Here is a 22,112-nt window from a genome sequence, read left to right as displayed (position 1 = left end):
ACTCAGAATACTCTGCTAGCGGACAAACCTTTAATCCAAAATGCAGTTTATGAATTTAGTAAAATTGTTTAATGTGTTACATATGTTTATCTGTCATGGAAAATGTTTTTAATTCTGTTTTCAAACCGCAGAACATATCCTGCACTAGAGACTTTAACAGAACCCCACCAGCTCACAGCTACTCTAAGTTGTGTCATTGGAGTAGCCCGCAGTCTGGTGTCCGGGGGCAGGTGGTTTCCTGAAGGTCCAACACACATGCTACCTCTGCTGATGAGAGCGTTGCCGGGGGTGGACCCGAATGACTTCAGTAAATGCATGGTGAGCATGTTCGTGATTCTGTTTGCTGTGTAAGTGTTAATTGTGTAAGTGGATATCCTGTTACTTTTTCTTCAGATATTCTTTAGAACACAGTAAAGTGTAAAATTTCTTAATGGTAGCAGAATTATACCTGTAGATGCCCAAGCTTATATCCATGAACACTTAGTTGACCTATATCAGGTCTTCCTTAGGTTAAGTCATTTCCCGTAACTTGAATGCATTTATGATCATACAGTGTTTTAAACTTATTATAGATTTCCTCTTCTGTGTAAGCAGGTCCATTAAAAATGATAGCATATGATTATTTGTACTTCTCTTTGCACTGGTCACAAAGAGCATGATAAAAATTACTGGGTGTGAACTGCTAGATTCCCTTAATATACAAACCTGACTTACATATTGTTCATCTTCCCTCTTCCCTGGTCTCCAGCTTCTCCATTAGCATTTTCTATCTGCACTTAGTTAATATTACATTTTTGGTGGGAAGCAAGTAACTTCTTAGTGACCAAAGGTTAGAGAACTTTGTGCTTAAATCTAATAAATAACTGTATGAAAATAAATTTAGTACAACTTCATTACTCAGTTAACAGCTAGTTAATTGTGAGGAACCTTAAAATGTTCAGTTCTAAGCAAAAAGCTTTCAGAAAAATTGTTGTGGTATTTCCTTCAGAATAATTTCTTTGGCACTTGATAGTAGCTTATGGTATATGTGTACTTTGGAATTAGAACTCTGTGTAATTAATGTTTGCTCTTTTGCGTCTTTCCATAGATCACATTCCAGTTTATAGCAACATTTTCCACCCTGGTGCCTTTAGTAGATTGCTCATCTGTACTGCAGGAAAGGAATGACCTCACAGAAGTAAGGATGCTTTCTGCTTGTAAAAAGATTGGTCAGCTGAGTTCTAATTCCTACTGTATATGAATAGTAATACTTGAAAGTTTAAAAGCAGCTTTGCAGAGGTGCTGACAAATTAAAATTACTGTTTTGTGACTAGAATGATATGAATGGAGGGCCAGGTCATCACTGGTAGGATAGTCTGCAGAGCACCCACCAAAGAGGGTGGGTGAAAATAGGCTATTCCAGTAAACAACTGAAATGAAACGGTGTATTTCAACTTTTTGTCTTGTTAAGCAAAAGGTGATGGCATTTTGTTTTTCCATTTTATGTTAGGAATAAATCTGTTGAGGAAATTGGCATCATTACTGTCTGGTTTTTTCAGAACTATTTTCTTTGTGACATGTATGTTATTACCTTACTTTTGGCATTTAGATGGTTAGCTAGTGAGATAATCCTTTATACATGCACAAGCAGTTTGAAAACCGTTACTGATTTTTAAAATATGGCTGCCTGAACTTCTGTTTTTGGCCCTTACAAAATATGTTAATTACTACTTATTTTGGTTCCTGGGAAGTAGATGAGTTATTCTAAGTTGATAGGGGAATTTGGTGCTGTTTCTCACAGTGCTCAGTGTAATAATGTAGTATTAGACATATTTTGTAGACTATAGTTGAGTTTTATTCTGGGGGAAAAAATGAAAGCCTATTTGAAAATTTTCTGCACATTGACATATTACAGGTAGAGCGAGAACTTTGTTCTGCCACAGCTGAATTTGAGGATTTCGTCTTACAGTTTATGGACAGGTAAGCAAGTACCTCAGATCTATTTAATATCTGATAGATATTAAAAAATAACAATGTCCTGTCTCAGCAGACTTTAGCCTTGCTCTGCATTGCAACCTGTACTTAATTACTATGCAAGGGTGGTGCTTCTTCTGAGGTAACAAAGGGACAATTGATTTGTGAGCCATGTACAAATGAAATACCTATCATTTGCATTATCTTGACAATAGAGATTTATCTAATCAAATCAACCAAAAAAGTTAAGCCAGTTTTTAGTTGCTAAAATTTTATTTTCTTTGGGTTATTTAGATGCTTTGGACTCATAGAAAGTAGCACGTTGGAACAAACAAGAGAAGAGACAGAGACTGAGAAAATGACTCACTTGGAGAGTTTGGTCGAATTAGGTCTGTCTTCTACGTTTAGTACAATCCTCACACAATGTTCCAAAGAAATATTTATGGTAAGAGTGCATTGCTGCAGAGAGCTAAATTCCAACTTGTATTTTTATTTGATGTTTTAAAAATTGAACTTCAGGTTACTTGTGTGCATATCACACCAGCTTCTCCTTCCTTTCCATATGAAATTTGAAAAAGATGAGGAATTCCTGGCAGTTGGATAGTTACGACTCCATGCTTCCGCTGCATGGAGCATGCGTTCAGTCCCCAGTGGGCAACTAAGATCCCACATGCTGTGTGGTATGGCCGAAATAATAACAATAAATATATGTTAAAAAAGGCATCTTCAAACAGAAACATAAAATTATGTATCCATCAGTTGATGAAAATGTAATGAGAGGCTTATGGGAACTTAATCCTGTGTTTCCGCTAAGAACTTTGGTTCAATATTTGCTAATTCAGTGCCCACAGCAATTTTGTAGAGCATAACTACTACACATAACAAGAGTTGACTGTGAAGAAACTTTATATATTTTTATTCCTTTTACTTTGTTTCCATTTCTGTTTGTTCTTTCTCCATCTGAGATTATCATTATACAGTGTTTGTCCTTGTTAAAAGCTAAACTGCCTTACAGCTGCATGAGATGTTTACTAAGATTATGTTAGTATAAAGAAGTTAACATAAATAATCTCTTATTTAACCAGAGTCTTCTGAAAGGAGTTGTTTATAATTTTCAGCCTTGTCAATCCATGTCTAGAGCTAATTCCTTCATTCAGTAATTAAAATTATCTAATTGTGAAATTAAGTAGAATGCTTCACATCATTTAGAGGAGAGAGAAATACTTACAGTTTGTAGTTGTCAGAATAACAAACTAAATATTAGATACTCCTCAATATTCCCTCTGTTTTAAATTGATCAGCAAGATAATTAAATTGCATTTGCTTCCAGCAGCTTTAGTTTTGTGTTCAGCATTTCTATAGCAAATAAAATCTTGTGCCTCAAGTGTTTTGGTCACATTAGGGTCTTGTACAAAGGCTGTTCTATAGACCTGAATGTAATATTATTAAATCTTTATATATTCAGGTGGTTAAATTTTTCCTACTTGATTATTTTTTAGTATAGTCTGAGTAACATTTTCTTTCATGTTTAAAAAGATGTTTCATTTTTTAAAAAATGCTAGTTAGACATTTTCATTTTTACATTATCTTTTAATAGGTGGCCCTTCAGAAGGTTTTTAATTTTTCTATTTCACATATATTTGAAACAAGAGTCGCAGGACGCATGGTGGCAGACATGTGCCGTGCTGCAGTCAAGGTGAGTTGGGGTTTTTGGACCGATGAAGTAATGAATCAGTAGCCAGCAGTTTTATGTGGTTAATTATTTTAGACATGCTTGTCATTCTTAAAATACACATATTTCTTTCATACCTGCTTACAGCCCTTATTTGTCTCTGAAAATAGTGCTGGTGTGTACTTGTGACTGTTAAATATTTGTGCCTCTCAAAAAAAACTGACTTATACAAACAAATATGTTTTCAGTGCTGCCCAGAGGAATCTTTGAAGCTATTTGTTCCCCACTGCTGCGGTGTTATAACTCAGCTTACAATGAGTAAGTCTTAAGGTTATTATCTATATTTATGATTTTGGAACTTTTTCTTGGTGTCTACAACTCTACTGATGAAAACAGATTCTCTAAGCTGTGCGGTGTTTTAATTTTGCAGTTTGGGGTGAAATTGCTTAAAACAAGGTTATCATCCAGATTGACAGGTAGCTTAGAAATTTTACCCTATTAAATTAATGTTTTCATACATACAAGAACCATTCAGAGGTTGCCATAAAATAAAAGGTATTTTGTGAGACGTGAAGGGGCAGGAGTCCTGGTTGGTGTGTTTATCTTTTGAAAATTGAGTTTCCACCTCCGCTGGAACAGGCCCAGCTTAACAACGAAAGAATGAAAAGCTTCCTAAAACAGACTTTTCTCAGCTATTAGAAGTATTAAATATAAATATTTTTAAATGATGGATTTCATTGGATGTTGTTTTTTTTCCCCACTGATACTATTTTGCTGTTTTTAGATGATGATGTGTTAAATGAAGAAGAGCTAGATAAGGAGTTACTATGGAATCTTCAACTTTTGTCTGAGGTATTGTAAATCTGTGGAATAAGAAAATATTTCTGTGAAAATGTTGAGTTGCTCTGAGGATGTATCCTCTGTTTTTGAAAAATTGACTTTCAAACATGTAAAGTTAGAAAGACTTGAATCTGACTACAAAAAGCAGATAATCCCATTTTCTTGTTTTGAAAGGAGTATGATAATGGTTGACTACTTCATGCCTAATGTTTTTTACTCTAATGTGGATAACTCATTAATTGAAAAGTTTATCAGATTTAGCATCTTCCCCTTCCCCATATTTTAAATTTGGCCATCAATCGAACTTCAGTTTCCTGTACAATTTAGTTCAGGAACCAAAGAACAGAGAAATCCAATTAAGTTTTGTCTCTTCAGGGGGTACACTCTTGAAAAGGATGTTACTATGGCACTTAAGAGCCTAAACACAGAAAATGTGTTTTTGATGTTAAGAAAGATTCATTGTTAGAATATAATTAAAATGACAATCTTAAAATTAATTAAATCCATTTTAAGAAACATTGTCACTATTTTAGACAACTCTAGTAGCCAAACATAGACTTTAAATATTGATTCCTGATCTTCTAAACAGAGTATCTTCAAATGTTTTCTTCCTAGATTACTCGAGTGGATGGGAAGAAGTTGCTTCTTTATAGGGAGCAGCTTGTAAAGATTCTCCAAAGAACCCTACATTTAACCTGTAAGCAGGGTTACACTCTGTCTTGTAACCTTTTGCATCACCTTCTTCGTTCTACTACACTTATCTACCCTACCGAGTACTGCAGTGTGCCAGGCGGCTTTGACAAGCCTCCTTCTGAATACTTTCCTATCAAGGCAAGCATTTTCAATAATCTAGGATTCCAGAATATATTGGGTTATTTTTCTAAGGGATTCAAAGTGTGGGTTTTTCCCCTGTTGTGTACAAATGTGTTGCTTTTTTAAAAAAAAAATTTCTTTATTTTTAACATAGATTACTAAAACTATAATTAAAATGTTTTAAACTTGAAAAGTGAGATGTAACTTGAGGGCAGAGTGCAATAATAGCCTCACAGAAACTTACTGTGACTGTTTCAGTAAACTCACATTTGAGTGGCTCTTCAGGGAGGCCTTTTTTAGGAATGATAATGAAGGAATCATGTGATGTCTAATGTTTTTTTGGTGTGCATTTGTTGCCTTAGGTTTGGTTTGCTTATACATTTTCTTTTAAGCCTTTGAAATTATGTGTGTGTGTTTCCCGCCTCCCCCCACCTCAGCTTCTCAAATTGCTGGTTAAATGCTGTCTTGTAGGACTGGGGTAAACCAGGGGACTTGTGGAATTTGGGAATCCAGTGGCATGTTCCTTCTTCTGAAGAGGTGGCTTTCGCCTTCTATCTGTTGGACTCTTTCCTTCAGCCTGAGCTCATCAAACTCCAGCGTTGTGGGGATGGAGAACTCGAAATGTCTAGGTTAGTTTTCCTTTATAATCAGTTAGTGGTGTATAGTTGTGGACTAAAATATTCTTTTCACACTTCTCCCTCTCTCTGTGGCATATCAGATGTATTCATTTTCAAGGTGTGTTTTGGATGCCTCCCATAAATGTGATTAGAAAATCATTTAAGATGGTTTATAGTTTAGCAACAGAAAGTTTCTCATAATTAAAGATCTGAAATAGGAAAGCTCGGAGTTTTTTCTAGTTTGCTTTTAGTGCCTTCTGCTTAGCATTTTCACTTGTGCATATTTTGGGAAGTGTGTATGAATATGCCTGCTTTGTAAGGAAATGCCTGTTTTTCTAGATTCACTGTAGCTTTTACTGGCTCATTTCTTTTTAGACATTCATATTTTGGTATTACTATTACCTAGAGAAATATCCCTGCGATTTTTTTTTTTTCCTGTCCCAAAGAGCTTTAACAACAAACAGTTATTTGAGACTGCTTTATATATAGTAAGAAAATTAGTATGTATCAAATAACAAGAGATTTTTAATAAGCAAATCCACTAGGAATGGGCTTGGAAGAGGAAGAAGTATAATTGACTTATGTCAGCTGTGTGTTACTCTGAACTGCTTTTTGGAGTAAATGTTTACCTAGTCTGTTTTAAAATTTTGGCCTTGCTGTATGGCTTGTGGGATCTTAGTTCCCTGACCAGGAATTGAACCTGGGCCCTCAGCAGTGAAAGTGCTGTGTCCTAACCAAGTGCTGTGTCCTAACCTGGACCGCCAGAGCAGTCCCTGTCTTAAGTCACTTGAGTCGTGTCTAACTCTGTGCAACCCCATGGACTGTAGCCCTCCAGGCTTCTCTGTCCGTGGGGATTCTTCAGGCAGGAATACTGGAGTGGCTTGCCATGCCCTATTTCATCCATTTTAAAAGATAGACTGTAGTAGGGAATCTTCTATAATAGTTTTCCCTTTTGTTAATGGTTGTGATCTTTGGATAAACAGGGAATTAGATTCAGAATTGCTTCACAAAGGGCAAGCAGTTGTTGTTACTTGTGATTATTTATATTATTTAAATGTAAGGTCTGATATTATCAGTAAATATCTGTTTAATTATCTTGTACTATTAAGTGGGTAAACTGAAAATGTTCATCATTTTTATGGCTTAATTTTGTATATTCCCACTTGATAAAAAAGTTCTTGTACTTCACCTTAGACTCTGCAAGGCTTTTTGTTAAATAGAGATTTGGAGTCTTCTCAAATATGAAAATGGTTTTTATTTCTTCTAGAGATGATGTTCTGCAGAGTCTGACTATAGTCCACAACTGTTTAATTGGCTCAGGAAACCTCCTACCTCCATTGAAAGGAGAGCCGGTTACTAACTTGTAAGTAAAGATAACTATTTTATATATTTTGCTGTTTTGCCATTTGGCATATATTTTAAGACTTAGTCACATAATGAGTCACTGGTTCTGTTATTGGTTTGTTTCTGTATAACTTTAACCTTTTTGTCAATGTTAGGCTAAAAATAACTGAGCACAGTTTAGGTCTATAAACTTTAGGGCTTTATTCAGGTTTTGCATATGGTACTAGGATCAAATAACTTCTAGTGATAATCAGTTATAAAATATCAACTTACAGCTGTTAAGTCTGTTAGGTTACTGAGTTAATTGAGATAAATTCTTTTTTAAAAGAAAGAAAAGCACTTTTTTTTTGTCTACCACTGGTAAGGATTTTGTAGCAAAAAACCTGGGGTAGTTTATTTTTAATAACAATTTGTTCTCTGTTTTTCATGGATGTTGAACCTTTGAGACCCACCAAGTTGCTTTTATTAATTTAAGTGCTTTTCAGAGTATTATTTTGAATGAATGCCTTGATTTAGCCCATTGTCAGTACTACCATTTAAGTTGAAAAAATTAAAATGAAATCAGCAATATCCAACTTGTAGGTCACTTACCAAGTATGTAGATGCTAGTCTCAGCATCCCATCTTAGATCATTTTCTCTGAACTCCAATATCTTATTGCTGAGAAAGTTACTGAAAATCACACAAAAATAAGGAAGGAACCCTTGCCCTCTGAGAAGAACACAAGGGGAGAATCATTTGTTGATTTTGCAACAAGAATCTTAAGCTTCAAGGAGGGGTTTTAAAATGGCTTGCTTGTCTTTCTGTTTCCTACATAATTAGTCATTTGGAGTCATACTTTATTCATAATTCCCACTTATTTCACTTATCTAAAAACTGTTTCTAGGTACTGAACTTTTTAAATTACTCATTAGATTTAAGAGGGAGAAGGAGGGTCATTTCAGGTAAGGAAATCAATTTTAAGTTTGTCTAGAAATTTACTGAATTCTTTTAAAGAACTTTTGTTTTTTATCAAGCTTTATAGTTTGATATAAGAGCAACTTTACCAAAATTCACTTTTTCAAGAGATTCTAAACACTGTTTTAAAGTGAGAGACCTACAGAAATGGTTTTGATTTTCCTGATGCTCTTTAACAATATATAATATAGTGAGAACATAACTTAAGGCTAAGGCGTACCAAAAAGCTGCTTCACACATCAATTGATTATATCAGTAAACTTAGTTCTGCTTAAACATGTGGAGAAGGGTGGTCCTTTAATTCAGTAGTTTGTCAAAGAACAAAGGCATGTACCTTTTGTGTATGTAATTAGAGGACTCTTTAGTATTGAATGATGATTAGGATACATTTCTGAAGGGTCAGCTCAAGAGGCTTCGAGGTTTCGGTTGAAGTCCGTATCAGCATAGAGCCAAGTACTCTATGTTAGTAAAAGGAAGCAAAGTCTTTATCCTCTCCGACTAATGTGCGTCAGGACAAAAGTTCCATATATTTGGTTATTACAAAGCTAGTTAGATTTGTATATAATGAAATGCATTTTCAATAAGGACAACAGTGCCTAATTATAAAAAGTGTATTAAGACCCCCTTTACTGTACATTATAAGCTATAAAATTGACACGAGTATCCCTTTATAGGTTTTTTTTCCAGGAAAGATAATTTAGACTTAAAAGTGTGGTGTTTAGGGACTTCCCAGATGATCCAGGGGTTAAGAATCTGCCTTCCAATTAAGGGGACGTGGGATTCATCCTTGGCTGGGGAACCGAGATCACGCTTGCCACGGGGCTGCAGAACCCATGTTTCTTACCTAGAGAGCCTTCACGCCGCACCCAAGAGCTCTTGTGCCATAACTAAGACCCAACACAACCATGAATAAATAAATAAATATTTGTTCAACATGTTGTATTTTAGAATTTTCACTTAGAGTAAAAATTTAACGTAATAAAATATAATGAAGTAATACAAAATTATGTTAATATAAATATGTTTATATATATTTTAATGTTTTGATTTTAAATATAAAATGTTTTCTTGTATATTTAATAGCACATAGTAATGAAATAAAATATAAAACAAGGAAAACTTCAGTCATTTTAATCCTTGAACGATACGCATATTTAGGGTTCTTTGTAGTTACATACCCTACTCAGGGTCATGATTATACAAAGGACAGTCAGAGATGAATGAGCATTTCTTTGCCTTTGAATTGTAAGAAAAGAGAGTTTGTAAAGTCTTCCCTGGGCTTGAATTAGTTTGTAACAGAATTCTTTTTTTTTTAAACCAACTTCTAACTGGGATCACCTTCGTCTGAAATTTTAATTTATTTTGGCAATGTGTGTTTTTACATTGACTTTATATAACATTTCACCTTTTTTTTGCAGATAGTAAGATAGTTTTCACCAAAGTATAATAAAACAAAGTTGGCCTTTTAAATTTCTAAAACGCTTATCGTAGTACAGTCAATAATTATTAAAATCTCTTCAGTGTAAATTGATTTGAAAGAGCTAATCAAATAGTGTCAGTTGATGGTGCATTGTTGTGATGGTAAATCATACTGCCTAGTGTGAAGGAAGAAGATCTGCAGCATAATTCTTGGAGATGATCAGTAGCAGGTCAGTTGGAAACTAGGAGATGAAAAGAACTCTCTATTTTGGACATGAGTTACTCCAAAGGAGATAGAATAAAATGTACCTAGTTGGGGAGAAAAGGAAACACGTAACGGTGACCAGTGCTTTAGTGTAATGCCTGAGATGTCTGAGGAAGTCACTCCTGTTAATGTCAAGAGTGACTGTGGTAATTGGCTGTGCTGTTGTAGGACATAATGCATTTTCTGAAATACCAGACCAATTTTTGGAAGCACCTAGCAGCTCAGTTCTTTTTTAAAAAAAATTAACCTTACATTTTTTTTTTTTTTACATAAATCTCAGGTAAAATATTCTAGCTGCTTTAATTATTTTTTGTCAGATCACTTATTATTAAGTTTGTCTTGCACATGTATTAGTAGTATTAGTCTGCTGGCAAATAAAAAACCATGAGTTCTGAATTTTCCTGTAAGGAACTCTTAGTTCCTGATAAAGTATATGGGATGGTCTCAAAACCCCATTGTTGAGGGAAATAGCTACCACATGTGAAAAACAATTTTCTGTGCTGTGTAATTATAGAGACTGGAAAAAAAAAATGAAAAGCTTAGATGAGATGAGTTGATTGTCCTAAGTATTAATTACATACCTAATGGTATCTCCATTGTACTTTTTGGCCTTTTGCATTAAAAGGTTACTAAGTATCTTGTACATACTATAAATTTTACTGTTTCAAAGGATGGATGAAATAAGGGCCTTTGAGGGTAATTAAGAGTAAATTATTTTAGTTCAGTGTGAAATTTTAACAGTTTTGTCAGATACCAAGGTTACTGAATTAATCTTAAAATGTGACCTCTCTATTTTGCTCTTGGAACCTTTAGTTAATGATGTCATAGAAATAACTGTGATATAATTTATACTCATAGTTCTGCCTTTAAAGGTGTGGAAATTGGATTATGTCTTTTCAGGGTCATATAGGAATTTTGGATACTTGCCTTTAATCCTCAAATCGTCATTAATTTCTCCTTTTGCAGTCCATTCTTTTAGACTCTTTTAGGTCTAACCAGCTATCGCAGGACGCAAAAAACTAACATCTGTAAAAACAGGGTTACTCAAGGTAGAGGAGTCATCATTTTTCATCTCAAATATTTCTTCTTTACTTTGTGCCCCCTTTTCTCTGATAGATCTGTTAAGTCATTCTTAGTTAAATCATTCTTAGGATCTCAGCTTTTACTAACTTTTTACTGGAAAGAAAAAAATTCATACTTAAGGTCTAAGAGTTGAGACCATTTCATGAATATGTGAAAGGATGTGTTGTTATGCGCTGAGGGGCAGGGCTAGCTAACCTCTCTTGGCACCTCCAGGAAACTACCCAGCTCTGCTGGGGGAGCTGCACACAGAAAAGGAAACAGTTACTACTCCACGGTGAGTAACCCTGTTTTCTCCTTATTTCACCTTCTGACTGTTTTCATTGATTTTTAAAAATTTGTGTGTCAGACATGGAAGTAGTTCTTAGGCTCCGAGTTCATTTTAAACCTAGCGGTATGTAAGGTTCTCTTTACTTGGCAAACCGTTTCACATGGTAGAGCAAGAGCCAGCCTTTCATTTGTGTTTATAGCTATTGCCGGTGCCCAGGATTGAACAGGATAACAGAACACAGAAATAGGTCAGTTGTCTGTTGTGAAACACTTGTTACCTTGAGGGGAAAAAAAAGATCTGTTAGGGGCTTGGCTTTTATACCTTTTATGTTTGTTTTCATTTGGGAGGGGAGGGATTTGGGGAAGGGTAAGCTGTTCTTCCACTTACAGACAGGAAGAATTATTGTTTGCAGTTGTTCTGTGACAGTTCAGCTAGCTTCCATTTGCGTATTTGATTTGTATTGTATATTTTGTTTTTATGTTATTGGTCATTTCTTCCTTTTTCATCATCCTTTCTTTCCCACCAGTGATTATTTTGATAGTTCTACTCTAATCAGATCTAAAGATTGTCATCCTGTGGTACAAATAACATCGTTGTAGAAAACTTTGTTTTTTAAGTGGTGCAAATGTTAAACACATTTTGTTACAAATTAGGTGGCTTGGTGGTACTGTGTAGTTGCTGTGAACCTGATTTAACTTGATTATTATTGTATAGTTAATATTATTTATAATACGCTGTGTTGAGTTTGTCAGAATTTTATTTTTATATTACTGTTTGTAAAAATGAACCAATGAATGAGTAGAATGAATTTCACTTGAGGTGGAGGAGTCATGGTATTTGATTTAAATTATATGTATTGTTACTACAGTATTTAGTCAGAATGCAGATCTATAATTGTTGATGGCACTTTAAATCTACTTGGCAAAGATTATGTACATAACTAAAAGTTACAAGAGCAGTTTTAAGTATGGGAGAGTACAGCCCAGCACACATAGACTTAAAATGTAGTAGCCACAAAGAGATACGAGTCTTATGAGTAATGGAGAGAGATTTCTTTTAGAAAATTCTTCTTTTAAAGAAAGATCAGAAGAAATATTTAATATAAATATTTGTACTGAGAAACATTCAGTGTCAAAGTTGTCAGTACAGTTTAATTAATTTGTTAAATAAGAGGTCAATTAAAGCTGAATCTTAGATAAATAAGCATAAAAGAAACTTGAGATGGATAAAAACAGATAAAGCTGAAATATATGTCTAAACAGATAAAGCTGAAATATATGTCTAAACAGATGCCTTCTATGCACTTGAGATATGTAAGATGTGTTTTAATTCAGGTTTTAAAAGTAAAAGCTGAAGCCATTTTAATTTAAATAAACTACTTAAATATTTTAAAATCCCATACAGGTTGATATGTTTTTAAATAATTGTTTAATAAGTGATAGTATTTTTTCAATTTTCTGATAGGGAAACAGTTCAGAGTGACACATGGATTTTTACAATTAGCATTGGGACCCTTAGATGAGACTTGTTTTTAAATGTGGTTACAGTATAATTCGGAGAAGGCAATGGCAACCCACTCCAGTACTCTTGCCTTGAAAATCCTATGGACAGAGGAGCCTGGTAGGTTGTAGTCCAGGGGGTTGCGAAGAGTCGGACACGACTGAGCTACTTCACTTTCACTATGCACGTTCATGCATTGGAGAAGAAAATAGCAACCCACTCCAGTGTTCTTGACTGGAGAATCCCAGGGACGGGGAGCCTGGTGGGCTGCCGTCTATGGGGTCGCATAGAGTCGGACACGACTGAAGCGACTTAGCAGCAGCAGTCTAATTGGCAGTAGTAGAATCAGAAAGGCATATTAAAAAAATATTTCAGATTCCTAACTGATAGCCTTTTGTTTGGTTGTGTGTTTGATACAGTACAAAAATTTTCAGGATAGTTTATTATAGAGATTGCTTTTTAAAAACTCATTTGTTAAGAGTAGTTTTGTGACAATAATTAGAATGCATGCTTGGTTCAATATTATGTGGTACTAGGCATGGGGTGGGCAAGGTACAGTTGTATTACGTTTATTAGCAGCAAGGAGGAGACCTGTGTTCTCCTGTGATAGCTTGTGACAAGTACTTCCCTTGCTCTGTGGGGTTGGGGATTAACAGTTTTATGCCTAATGCTTGTTATTCTTTGAGCACAGCCTTTTCTCTTTCTTGGTGAAATCTAATTTCAGTAAAGATACTGAACTCCCCTTGAAGTTCACTGTGAAAGAATCTGATCTTATTTTTTACTGACTAGACTCTATGCATATATATTTTTCAATCATACACATTTTTACAGAATGTTCAAGTTTGCACGCTGTTGCCAAAAGCTGAAACTTTATGGAGTGAAAACAAGATTTTAAGAAGAATTTGAATTTGAACTTGAAATTCTCTGAAAAGCAAATTAACATTTTATATTAAGAAATATTACCATTCTTTGTTTATATTCTGTAGATTTAGTTTTGAAACTTGAGACAGTACTATTGCCGTCCTAGGCACTACATCATAGCAAGGAACATAGTTAAATAATTGGGTTTTAGTAATCTTAATGTTATTTACCCGTTTAGATAAATCCCAGAATCCATAGCAACCAATTATTAGGATAGAGATAACTTAGCTCAACTTAAAAAAAAAAAAATACAGTATCGGCGGGGGGTGTTGATTTAAAAATAGTGTTTTTCTTCTTTACAAGTAGTAGTTCATGAATTACAAGCAATAATTATAAAACCTCTATTTATTACTAATTAGGCCTATATAGGATACGCTTATCTCATATTTCCTTGGCAATTTGCTCCTTTCTTCCTTTTCCTAGAAAGTATTAAAATCTTTGTTTATAAAAAGTTATTGAATTGAATCATATTTTGAAATAAAATGTTTTTCATTAAAGAAAATTTATATTTCAGATATAAAAATTCATATTCCCCAGTAGAATCTGTCCTTAGGTACCTAAAATGTGACTTTGAATGTAGTATTTTTACATCTGAACATCTTCAGAAGTAGTGATATTTTATTGCAGATGTTAGGAGAGATCACTTAGCTGGTTGTAAGAGGAAGAGTAATGATTATCTAAAGAAGCTTGTCTGCTGTATATTTTACAGTAAAATTTGATGGTGATTTTTTTGGTGTTTATTTTAACCATTATTATAACATTGAAAGTTTACTTTTTCTTGTATAAATGTTTATCATCAGTCTTAAGCTTTTACACTTGTATATTGAATATCAGTGTTATGTTCATTTGGGCAGTGAATCCCCCCAAAAGTCATTACATTTAATTAACATTTTTTTGAAGATGAATAATACTGTACTTACTGAAACAGATAGACCGTTAGTCTTCAGAAGGCTAGAGTAAAGAATTGAAGTGTTGAAGATGAGAGATCTGTGTTAAAGATGATCATCTAAACATTCTAGCAATGACATTTTTCCCTTTAAACCTCCTTTTTGGTATTGTTAATAAATACAGGCATTCTTGTCTTTATACAGGGTACCAAGTATGGTGTCTTTGGAAGAGACAAAGTTATATACTGGACTTGAATATGGTATGTGAATCCTAATCTGAGTAAATCTGTGTGGATTATTTTTATCAGTTACTTTATAAGAGTTAAGATGGGATAATTCTGTAGTTACAACTTTTCTAGTCTCTATGTAAAATGAATATTAATTACACAATATTATCTTTGCTTTTTCTGGAGAAAGTGGGAAATTATTATATAAAGAATAGCCATTAAAGGATAGATGCTTTCTATGTGCAAAGGGAGACTTCCATATATTGTAATGCTCACTTATGGTTAGAATTGTTATTTTATACTTGAGCTAAACCCTTATATATTCGATTTATGCAAAACATTTAGCATTAATTTAATGTTCTGAATCTAACATTAATAAATTTAACACTTCCTTATTGCTGGATTAACATTGGAGTTCATTGCATATATTAATTAATTAAATGTAATTTTTGTTTGTTTGATTTGGGTCACCACAGCTGATTAAAGAATCTTATGCATTTTTGGTCCGTAATTAGTGACTAGAGCCTCTGAAATATTGGCAGAGACAGTTTTGTCTCCCTCCTCCTTGCCTGCCTAATAATAAAGGTTTATAAGCAGGTTCTTGTAACTGTGCAGGTTTTAAAAGATATTCTGTATCATGCCAAGCTACTAACCAACTGTGATAAAGACAGACCCATTTAAAAAAAAATTTTTTTATTGGAGATATAGTTGTAATTAATTTACAGTGTTGTATTAATTGGAAGTGTACAGCAAAGTGAATCTGTTACACATATGTATCTACTTTTTTTAGATTCTTTTCCATGACCCATTTATTTTCTTCCTGGATACATTATCTCTTCTTGACATAACTGTTAGTATAAACTTGAAAGCTCTGGGCTGCATTCAGTGTGTGTAAAATGCCTTTTCTCATTTTTTAAAAATAGATCTATCCAGAGAGAACTACCGAGAAACAATTGCTAGGGTCATAAGGAAACTTCTTAGTAAGTACATACATGTATTTATTTTTTTTTACTAAGTATTTAGAAATTTTATAGCATATGTGCTTTTACTTAACCATTTAAAAATTATAAATGGTGAGAATATCAGGTGGTGGGTTTTTTTTTTCCCCCGTTCTTTTTTAGTATATCAGGAGTCCTATGGTAATTTAAAATATTTTAACAAAAATTCTTTTCCTCCTATTATAGACCACATACTTAATAATTCAGAAGATGATACCAAGTCCTTATTTCTTATCATAAAGGTACAATTGTTATTTACACAGTTGCATGGTTATTAATATGACCAGATTTGATGTGACAACTCATTAAATATAAAATCTGAAATTGTTTGGCACAGATTATTGGAGACCTTTTGCAGTTCCAAGGATCTCACAAGCATGAATTTGACTCTCGTTGGAAAAGCTTTAACCTAGTAAAGAAATCAATGGAAAATCGGGTCAGTATTTTCACTTAAAACTCAGAATTTATTTTAAAGGTATATAATACTGATATAACCACCTAATTTAGCATTTGTTCAGCATACAGAGGAAGTTTCCCTATAAGTAAAAATAGTAGATTTTCAAATACTATATCCTGGTATAATCAAAAGGATCCTGGAAATAAATATACTTTACTGAAACCTCTTCTGTCAATTTCCGTGCTAGTCTCCGAACTCTCAATGGCAATTTGGAGTATGATAACTTGGCAACTGCATTCTCACTATCATATAAGAGCCTAAAGGGATGAAAAGTAGGAATTGTCCATAGGCATGAATTTAAAGCATTGTGTTTTATTTAATCTTAATTGGTTCTCCAGGAGAGATCAATATAAGATTTCCTGGAAGCACGGAAGAAAGAATAACTTAAATCAACCATTTGATGATCATAGCACAGTTCTTCATTGGGAGACTTTTTTTGGAAATTGAGACTGTAAAGGTTTACGAGTTTGTTGTTTAGGCATGGGGTACTTCTTATTTTAAACAAAGAGATTGACATGGGGAAAGGCAGGGAGATGTACCAACATGGCATGCCTTAGGGAACACTAGTTGTAGGTAAGAGTGGCAGGAGGTAAACTAGGTCAGTTCTAGTTTTGTCCCAAGAATGTGCTCCAGTTTTACATTCAGCAGTGGGGAAGTCATTAAAAGTTCTTGAGTAGATCTGATGTGAATATTGAAAGGATCAATATTAAATTCAGTGGATTTTAAAAAGCTCTGCCACTGCTGTAAGAATAAGCAGTGGGCAAACAAGCCTGGAAGTCAAGAGGCTTTAGTAATAGTTCAGATGGGAAAGCATAGCCTGTGCTAGGGTGGAGTTAAGGGGACTTGAAAACGAAAGAATTGGCAGGGGCTTGATAACCAATCAGTATCACAGTAATCCAAGCCTATGCCCCAACCAGTAACACTGAAGAAGCTGAAGTTGAACGGTTCTGTGAAGACCTACAAGACCTTTTAGAACTAACACCCAAAAAAGATGTCCTTTTCATTATAGGGGACTGGAATGCAAAAGTAGGAAGTCAAGAAACACCTGGAGTAACAGGCAAATTTGGCCTTGGAATACGGAATGAAGCAGGGCAAAGACTAATAGAGTTTTGCCAAGAAAATGCACTGGTCATAGCAAACACCCCCTTCCAACAACACAAGAGAAGACTACACATGGACATCACCAGATGGTCAACACCAAAATCAGATTGATTATATTCTTTGCAGCCAAAGATGGAAAAGCTCTATATAGTCAACAAAAACAACACCGGGAGCTGACTGTGGCTCAGATCATGAACTCCTTATTGCCAAATTCAGACTGAAATTGAAGAAAGTAGGGAAAACCACTAGACCATTCAGATATGACCTGAATCAAATCCCTTATGATTATACAGTGGAAGTGAGAAATAGATTTAAGGGCCTAGATCTGATAGATAGAGTGCCTGATGAACTATGGACGGAGGTTCATGACATTGTACAGGAGACAGGGATCAAGACCATCCCCATGGAAAAGAAATGCAAAAAAGCAAAATGGCTGTCTAGGGAGGCCTTACAAATAGCTGTGAAAAGAAGAGAAGCAAAAAGCAAAGGAGAAAAGGAAAGATATAAACATCTGAATGCAGAGTTCCAAAGAATAGCAAGGAGAGGTAAGAAAGCCTTCTTCAGCCATCAATGCAAAGAAATAGAGGAAAACAACAGAATGGGAAAGACTAGAGATCTCATCAAGAAAATTAGAGATACCAAGGGAACATTTCATGCAAAGATGGGCTCGATAAAGGACAGAAATGGTATGGACCTAACAGAAGCAGAAGATATTAAGAAGAGGTGGCAAGAATACACAGAAGAACTGTACAAAAAGATCTTCACAACCAAGATAATCACAGTGTGATCACTGACCTAGAGCCAGACATCCTGGAATGTGAAGTCAAGTGGGCCTTAGAAAGCATCACTACGCTGGTGCACTGGGATGACTCAGAAGGATGGGATGGGGAGCGAGGTGGGAGGGGCATTCAGGATTGGGAACACGTGTACACCCGTGGTGGATTCATGTTGATGTATGGCAAAACCAATACAATATTGTAGAGTAATTAGCCTATAATTAAAATAAATAAATTTAAATTAAAAAAAGAAAAAGCATCACTACGAACAAAGCTAGTGGAGGTGATGGAATTCCAGTTGAGCTATTTCAAATCCTGAAAGATGATGCTGTGAAAGTGCTGCACTCAATATGCCAGCAAATTTAGAAAACTAAGCAGTGGCCACAGGACTGGAAAAGGTCAGTTTTCATTCCAGTCCCAAGGAAAGGCAATGCCAAAGATGCTCAAACTACTGCACAATTGCACTCATCTCACACGCTAGTAAAGTAATGCTGAAAATTCTCCAAGCCAGGCTTCAGCAACATGTGAACCATGACATTCCAGATATTCAAGCTGGTTTTAGAAAAGGCAGAGGAACCAGAGATCAAATTGCCAATATCCACTGGATCATGGAAAAAGGAAGAGAGTTCCAGAAAAACATCTATTTCTGCTTTATTGACTATGCCAAAGGCTTTGACTGTGTGGATCAGAATAAACTGTGGGAAATTGTGAAAGAGATGGAAATATCAGACCACCTGACCTGCCTCTTGAGAAACCTGTATGCAGGTCAGGAAGCAACAGTTAGAACAGGACATGGAACAACAGACTGGTTCCAAATAGGAAAAGGAATACGTCAAAGCTGTATATTGTCACCCGGCCTATTTAACTTATATGCAGAGTACATCATGAGAAACGCTGGGCTGGAAAAAGCACAAGCTGGAATCAAGATTGCTGGGAGAAATATCAATAACCTCAGATACGCAGATGACACCACCCTTATGGCAGAAAGTGAAGAGGAACTAAAAAGCCTCTTGATGAAAGTGAAAGAGGAGAGTGAAAAAGTTGGCTTAAAGCTGAACATTCAGAAAATGAAGATCATGGTATCTGGTCCCATCACTTCATGGGAAATAGATGGGGAAACAGTGGAAACAGTGTCAGACTTTATTTTTCTGGGCTCCAAAATCACTGCAGATGGTGACTACAGCCATGAAATTAAAAGACGCTTACTCCTTGGAGGAAAAGTTATGACCAACCTAGATAGCATATTGAAAAGCAGAGACATGACTTTGCCAACAAAGGTCCATCTAGTTAAGGCTATGGTTTTTCCTGTGGTCATGTATGGATGTGAGAGTTGGACTGTGAAGAAAGCTGAGTGCCAAAGAATTGATGCTTTTGAACTGTGGTGTTGGAGAAGACTCTTGAGAGTCCCTCGGACTGCAAGGAGATCCAACCAGTCCATTCTGAAGGAGATCAGTCCTGGGATTTCATTGGAAGGAATGATGCTAAAGCTGAAAAGTCCAGTACTTTGGCCACCTCATGTGAAGAGTTGACTCATTGGAAAAGACTCTGATGCTGGGAGGGATTGAGGGCAGGAGGAGAAGGGGACGACAGAGGATGAGATGGCTGGATGGCATCACCGGCTCGATGAACATGAGTCTGAGTGAACTCTGGGAGTTGGTGATGGACAGGGAGGCCTGGCGTGCTGCAATTTATGGGGTCGCAAAGAGTTGGACACAACTGAGCGACTGAACTGAACTGAACTAATAACCAATGAGATAAAGAGGAATCTGGGTTCCAGACTTCTTCCTTTAGTGACTGGGTAGAAGATTGAGGGTAGGGGACAATTTTAAAGATAATTTTTACAAAAGTAAAGGATGTTATATTCCATAGTAAACATATACAATTACCCAGAAAGGCTATTTATAAATGTAATAGAGTCAACTTTTTTTAGGGGCTGGTGTTGTATTTATAGTGTTAGTATTGTATTTGGGTGAATAAAGACCAGCTGCACTGCTCTCCCACACATGGATTTGTTAATAAATCATCAGAAAAAGTGAGTGTTGGATGAGCTATTTAAAGGGAATATTCCTATAATTAGCCATAAAACTAATAATATATTTTTAAATATGTCTCATATTATTTTAGTATAAGTGAAATACTTACAAAATACTGCCCACAAGCCCTTCCTGTACCTTCTTTGAGCTAATTTTTTGTTAAGGGATTCAGAGGACCCCATTGTTGAGGCATTCATGGAAGATGTTGAAGTGTTTGCTACTCTTTTTTTCAGCTCCATGGGAAAAAACAACATATCAGAGCACTATTGATTGACAGAGTAATGTTGCAGCATGAGGTAAATAGCTTTTTCAAATCAAGATACCTTTTGCGGGGAGGGGCATGCCTTGCATGCGGCTTGTGAGACCTCAGTTTACCAGCTAGGGATTCAACCTGAGCCACAGCAGTGAAAACCTGGAATGCTAACCACTAGGCCACCAAGGAACTCACCATGATGACTTTTTTTAAATGACAGTTTTTTCAGATACATATTTAATTATTGGTGTTATGTCATAATTAAATGAACTTTTACTAAAAACTCTGAGATTTGATTTACACTGGTCTCTTTTTTAGCTGCGAACACTAACTGTTGAGGGTTGCGAATACAAAAAGATACATCAAGAGATGATTAGAGATCTTCTTCGTTTATCTACAAGTTCATACAGTCAGGTAAGGCTAGTCCACACACTCTGGGCCTGTCCCCCTCTTACCCATTTTGTAACACTCCATCTAAAGTATCCCCATTTTAAGGAAGGGATAGTTAGGGAGTTTGGGAATGTCATGTGTACACTGCTGTGTTTAAAATGGATAACCAACAAGGACCTACTGTAAAAGACGTGGAACTCTGCTCAGTGTTAGGTGGCAGAACGGATGGGAGGGAAGTTTTGGAGGGGAATGGATACATGTACGTGTATGGCTGAGTGCCTTTGCTGTCTACCTAAAACTGTCACAGCACTGTTAATCAGCTACACTCTAATATAGAATAAAAAGTTTTTTTAAAAAATTAAGTATCCCCATTTTAACAAGGGGATTTAAATAATTTATTAGCACCAAAAGTTTGTTTTAAATTACAAATATATTCAAATTAGTTTTGCTTCTCTTTTTAGAATAACATTTATTTTTGCTGTTTATAATTGCTTCTCAAATTTTTTTTTGAAAAATATAACTAAGGTAGATAATGCTAATGTAGCTAGTGTAATGTTGATACCACTTAAATCATATTATGAATACCAGCCTTTGAAGACCATATAATTCTTCCATGCCATTATGCCCGAGTTTAGGAAGCTGATACCATGTGAATTGTGGGGTGCATCCTTTTTAGGTAGCATAGGACCAAAAATTCATAAGAGATTTATAAATAGCCAGTGAGTCTGTAAATTAGGAAACCAGTCTAACCCAGAGATTTTGCCTGAAGTATTATTTTTAAAAGTTTGAAAAATGTACAGTGTATTGCTTTTTACTATAATGAGCTGTTGTTCATTACATTTAGTAATGTAATTTAGTTCATTTAGTTCATGGGTTATGAATTTATACTGAATCTTTTGTTTGGGTTCAAAATATGTGGCCTATACCTAAGGTTTGCATTAAAAAGTTTAAGTTGTTTTGTGTTTTGGAAAGTCTTTGATTTTCCTCATGTAGACACAAAAGACAGTCTGACTTTTCTCATTAAGAATAACTCAGAATAAAAAGTTTAATAGTCTGCTGATTATGTTACTGAACAAATGCATATCAGTTCCATTCAGTCTCTCTTTTACCAAAAATGATTGAATGAGTGTAACTTAAACTTTGGATGTAGTTGGTGGTACTTTGCTTTCCTTCTGATAAAAAGATGATTATTTACTCATTTTTGTTATGTGCTTTGGTATATTTTTCTGTTATTACAACAGCATGTAAATTACTACTGCTTTGTTTTAAACATTCATATGGAATTTTTTTTGTCGTTTTTCTGCCATTTAATAAGCGTCTGTTCATTACTCTTTCTTTA

The 22,112-nt window shown here is 35.1% G+C and overlaps 1 protein-coding gene across 2 annotated transcripts in view; it reads left to right on the top strand.

The window, feature by feature from the left end:
- Positions 1-22,112, top strand: part of PSME4 (proteasome activator subunit 4) — a 100,299-nt gene that overhangs the window by 46,590 nt on the left and 31,597 nt on the right. For both annotated transcript variants that reach the window (XM_061432348.1, XM_061432346.1), the window contains 16 exons: positions 132-318; positions 1,088-1,177; positions 1,895-1,959; positions 2,248-2,398; positions 3,551-3,649; positions 3,874-3,943; positions 4,410-4,477; positions 5,081-5,296; positions 5,750-5,907; positions 7,163-7,258; positions 14,743-14,798; positions 15,689-15,745; positions 15,950-16,005; positions 16,101-16,199; positions 20,364-20,426; positions 20,702-20,797. In XM_061432348.1, coding sequence (XP_061288332.1) covers positions 132-318; positions 1,088-1,177; positions 1,895-1,959; positions 2,248-2,398; positions 3,551-3,649; positions 3,874-3,943; positions 4,410-4,477; positions 5,081-5,296; positions 5,750-5,907; positions 7,163-7,258; positions 14,743-14,798; positions 15,689-15,745; positions 15,950-16,005; positions 16,101-16,199; positions 20,364-20,426; positions 20,702-20,797 — 1,627 coding nt within the window. The remainder of the gene's footprint in view (positions 1-131; positions 319-1,087; positions 1,178-1,894; positions 1,960-2,247; positions 2,399-3,550; positions 3,650-3,873; positions 3,944-4,409; positions 4,478-5,080; positions 5,297-5,749; positions 5,908-7,162; positions 7,259-14,742; positions 14,799-15,688; positions 15,746-15,949; positions 16,006-16,100; positions 16,200-20,363; positions 20,427-20,701; positions 20,798-22,112) is intronic.

This window comes from Bos javanicus, chromosome 11, assembly GCF_032452875.1.
Source record: "Bos javanicus breed banteng chromosome 11, ARS-OSU_banteng_1.0, whole genome shotgun sequence".
In the NCBI taxonomy this organism is placed as follows: Eukaryota; Metazoa; Chordata; class Mammalia; order Artiodactyla; family Bovidae; genus Bos; species Bos javanicus.
Note: the sequence above shows the minus strand (reverse complement) of the source record. Positions and strands in the feature narration are given on the sequence as shown.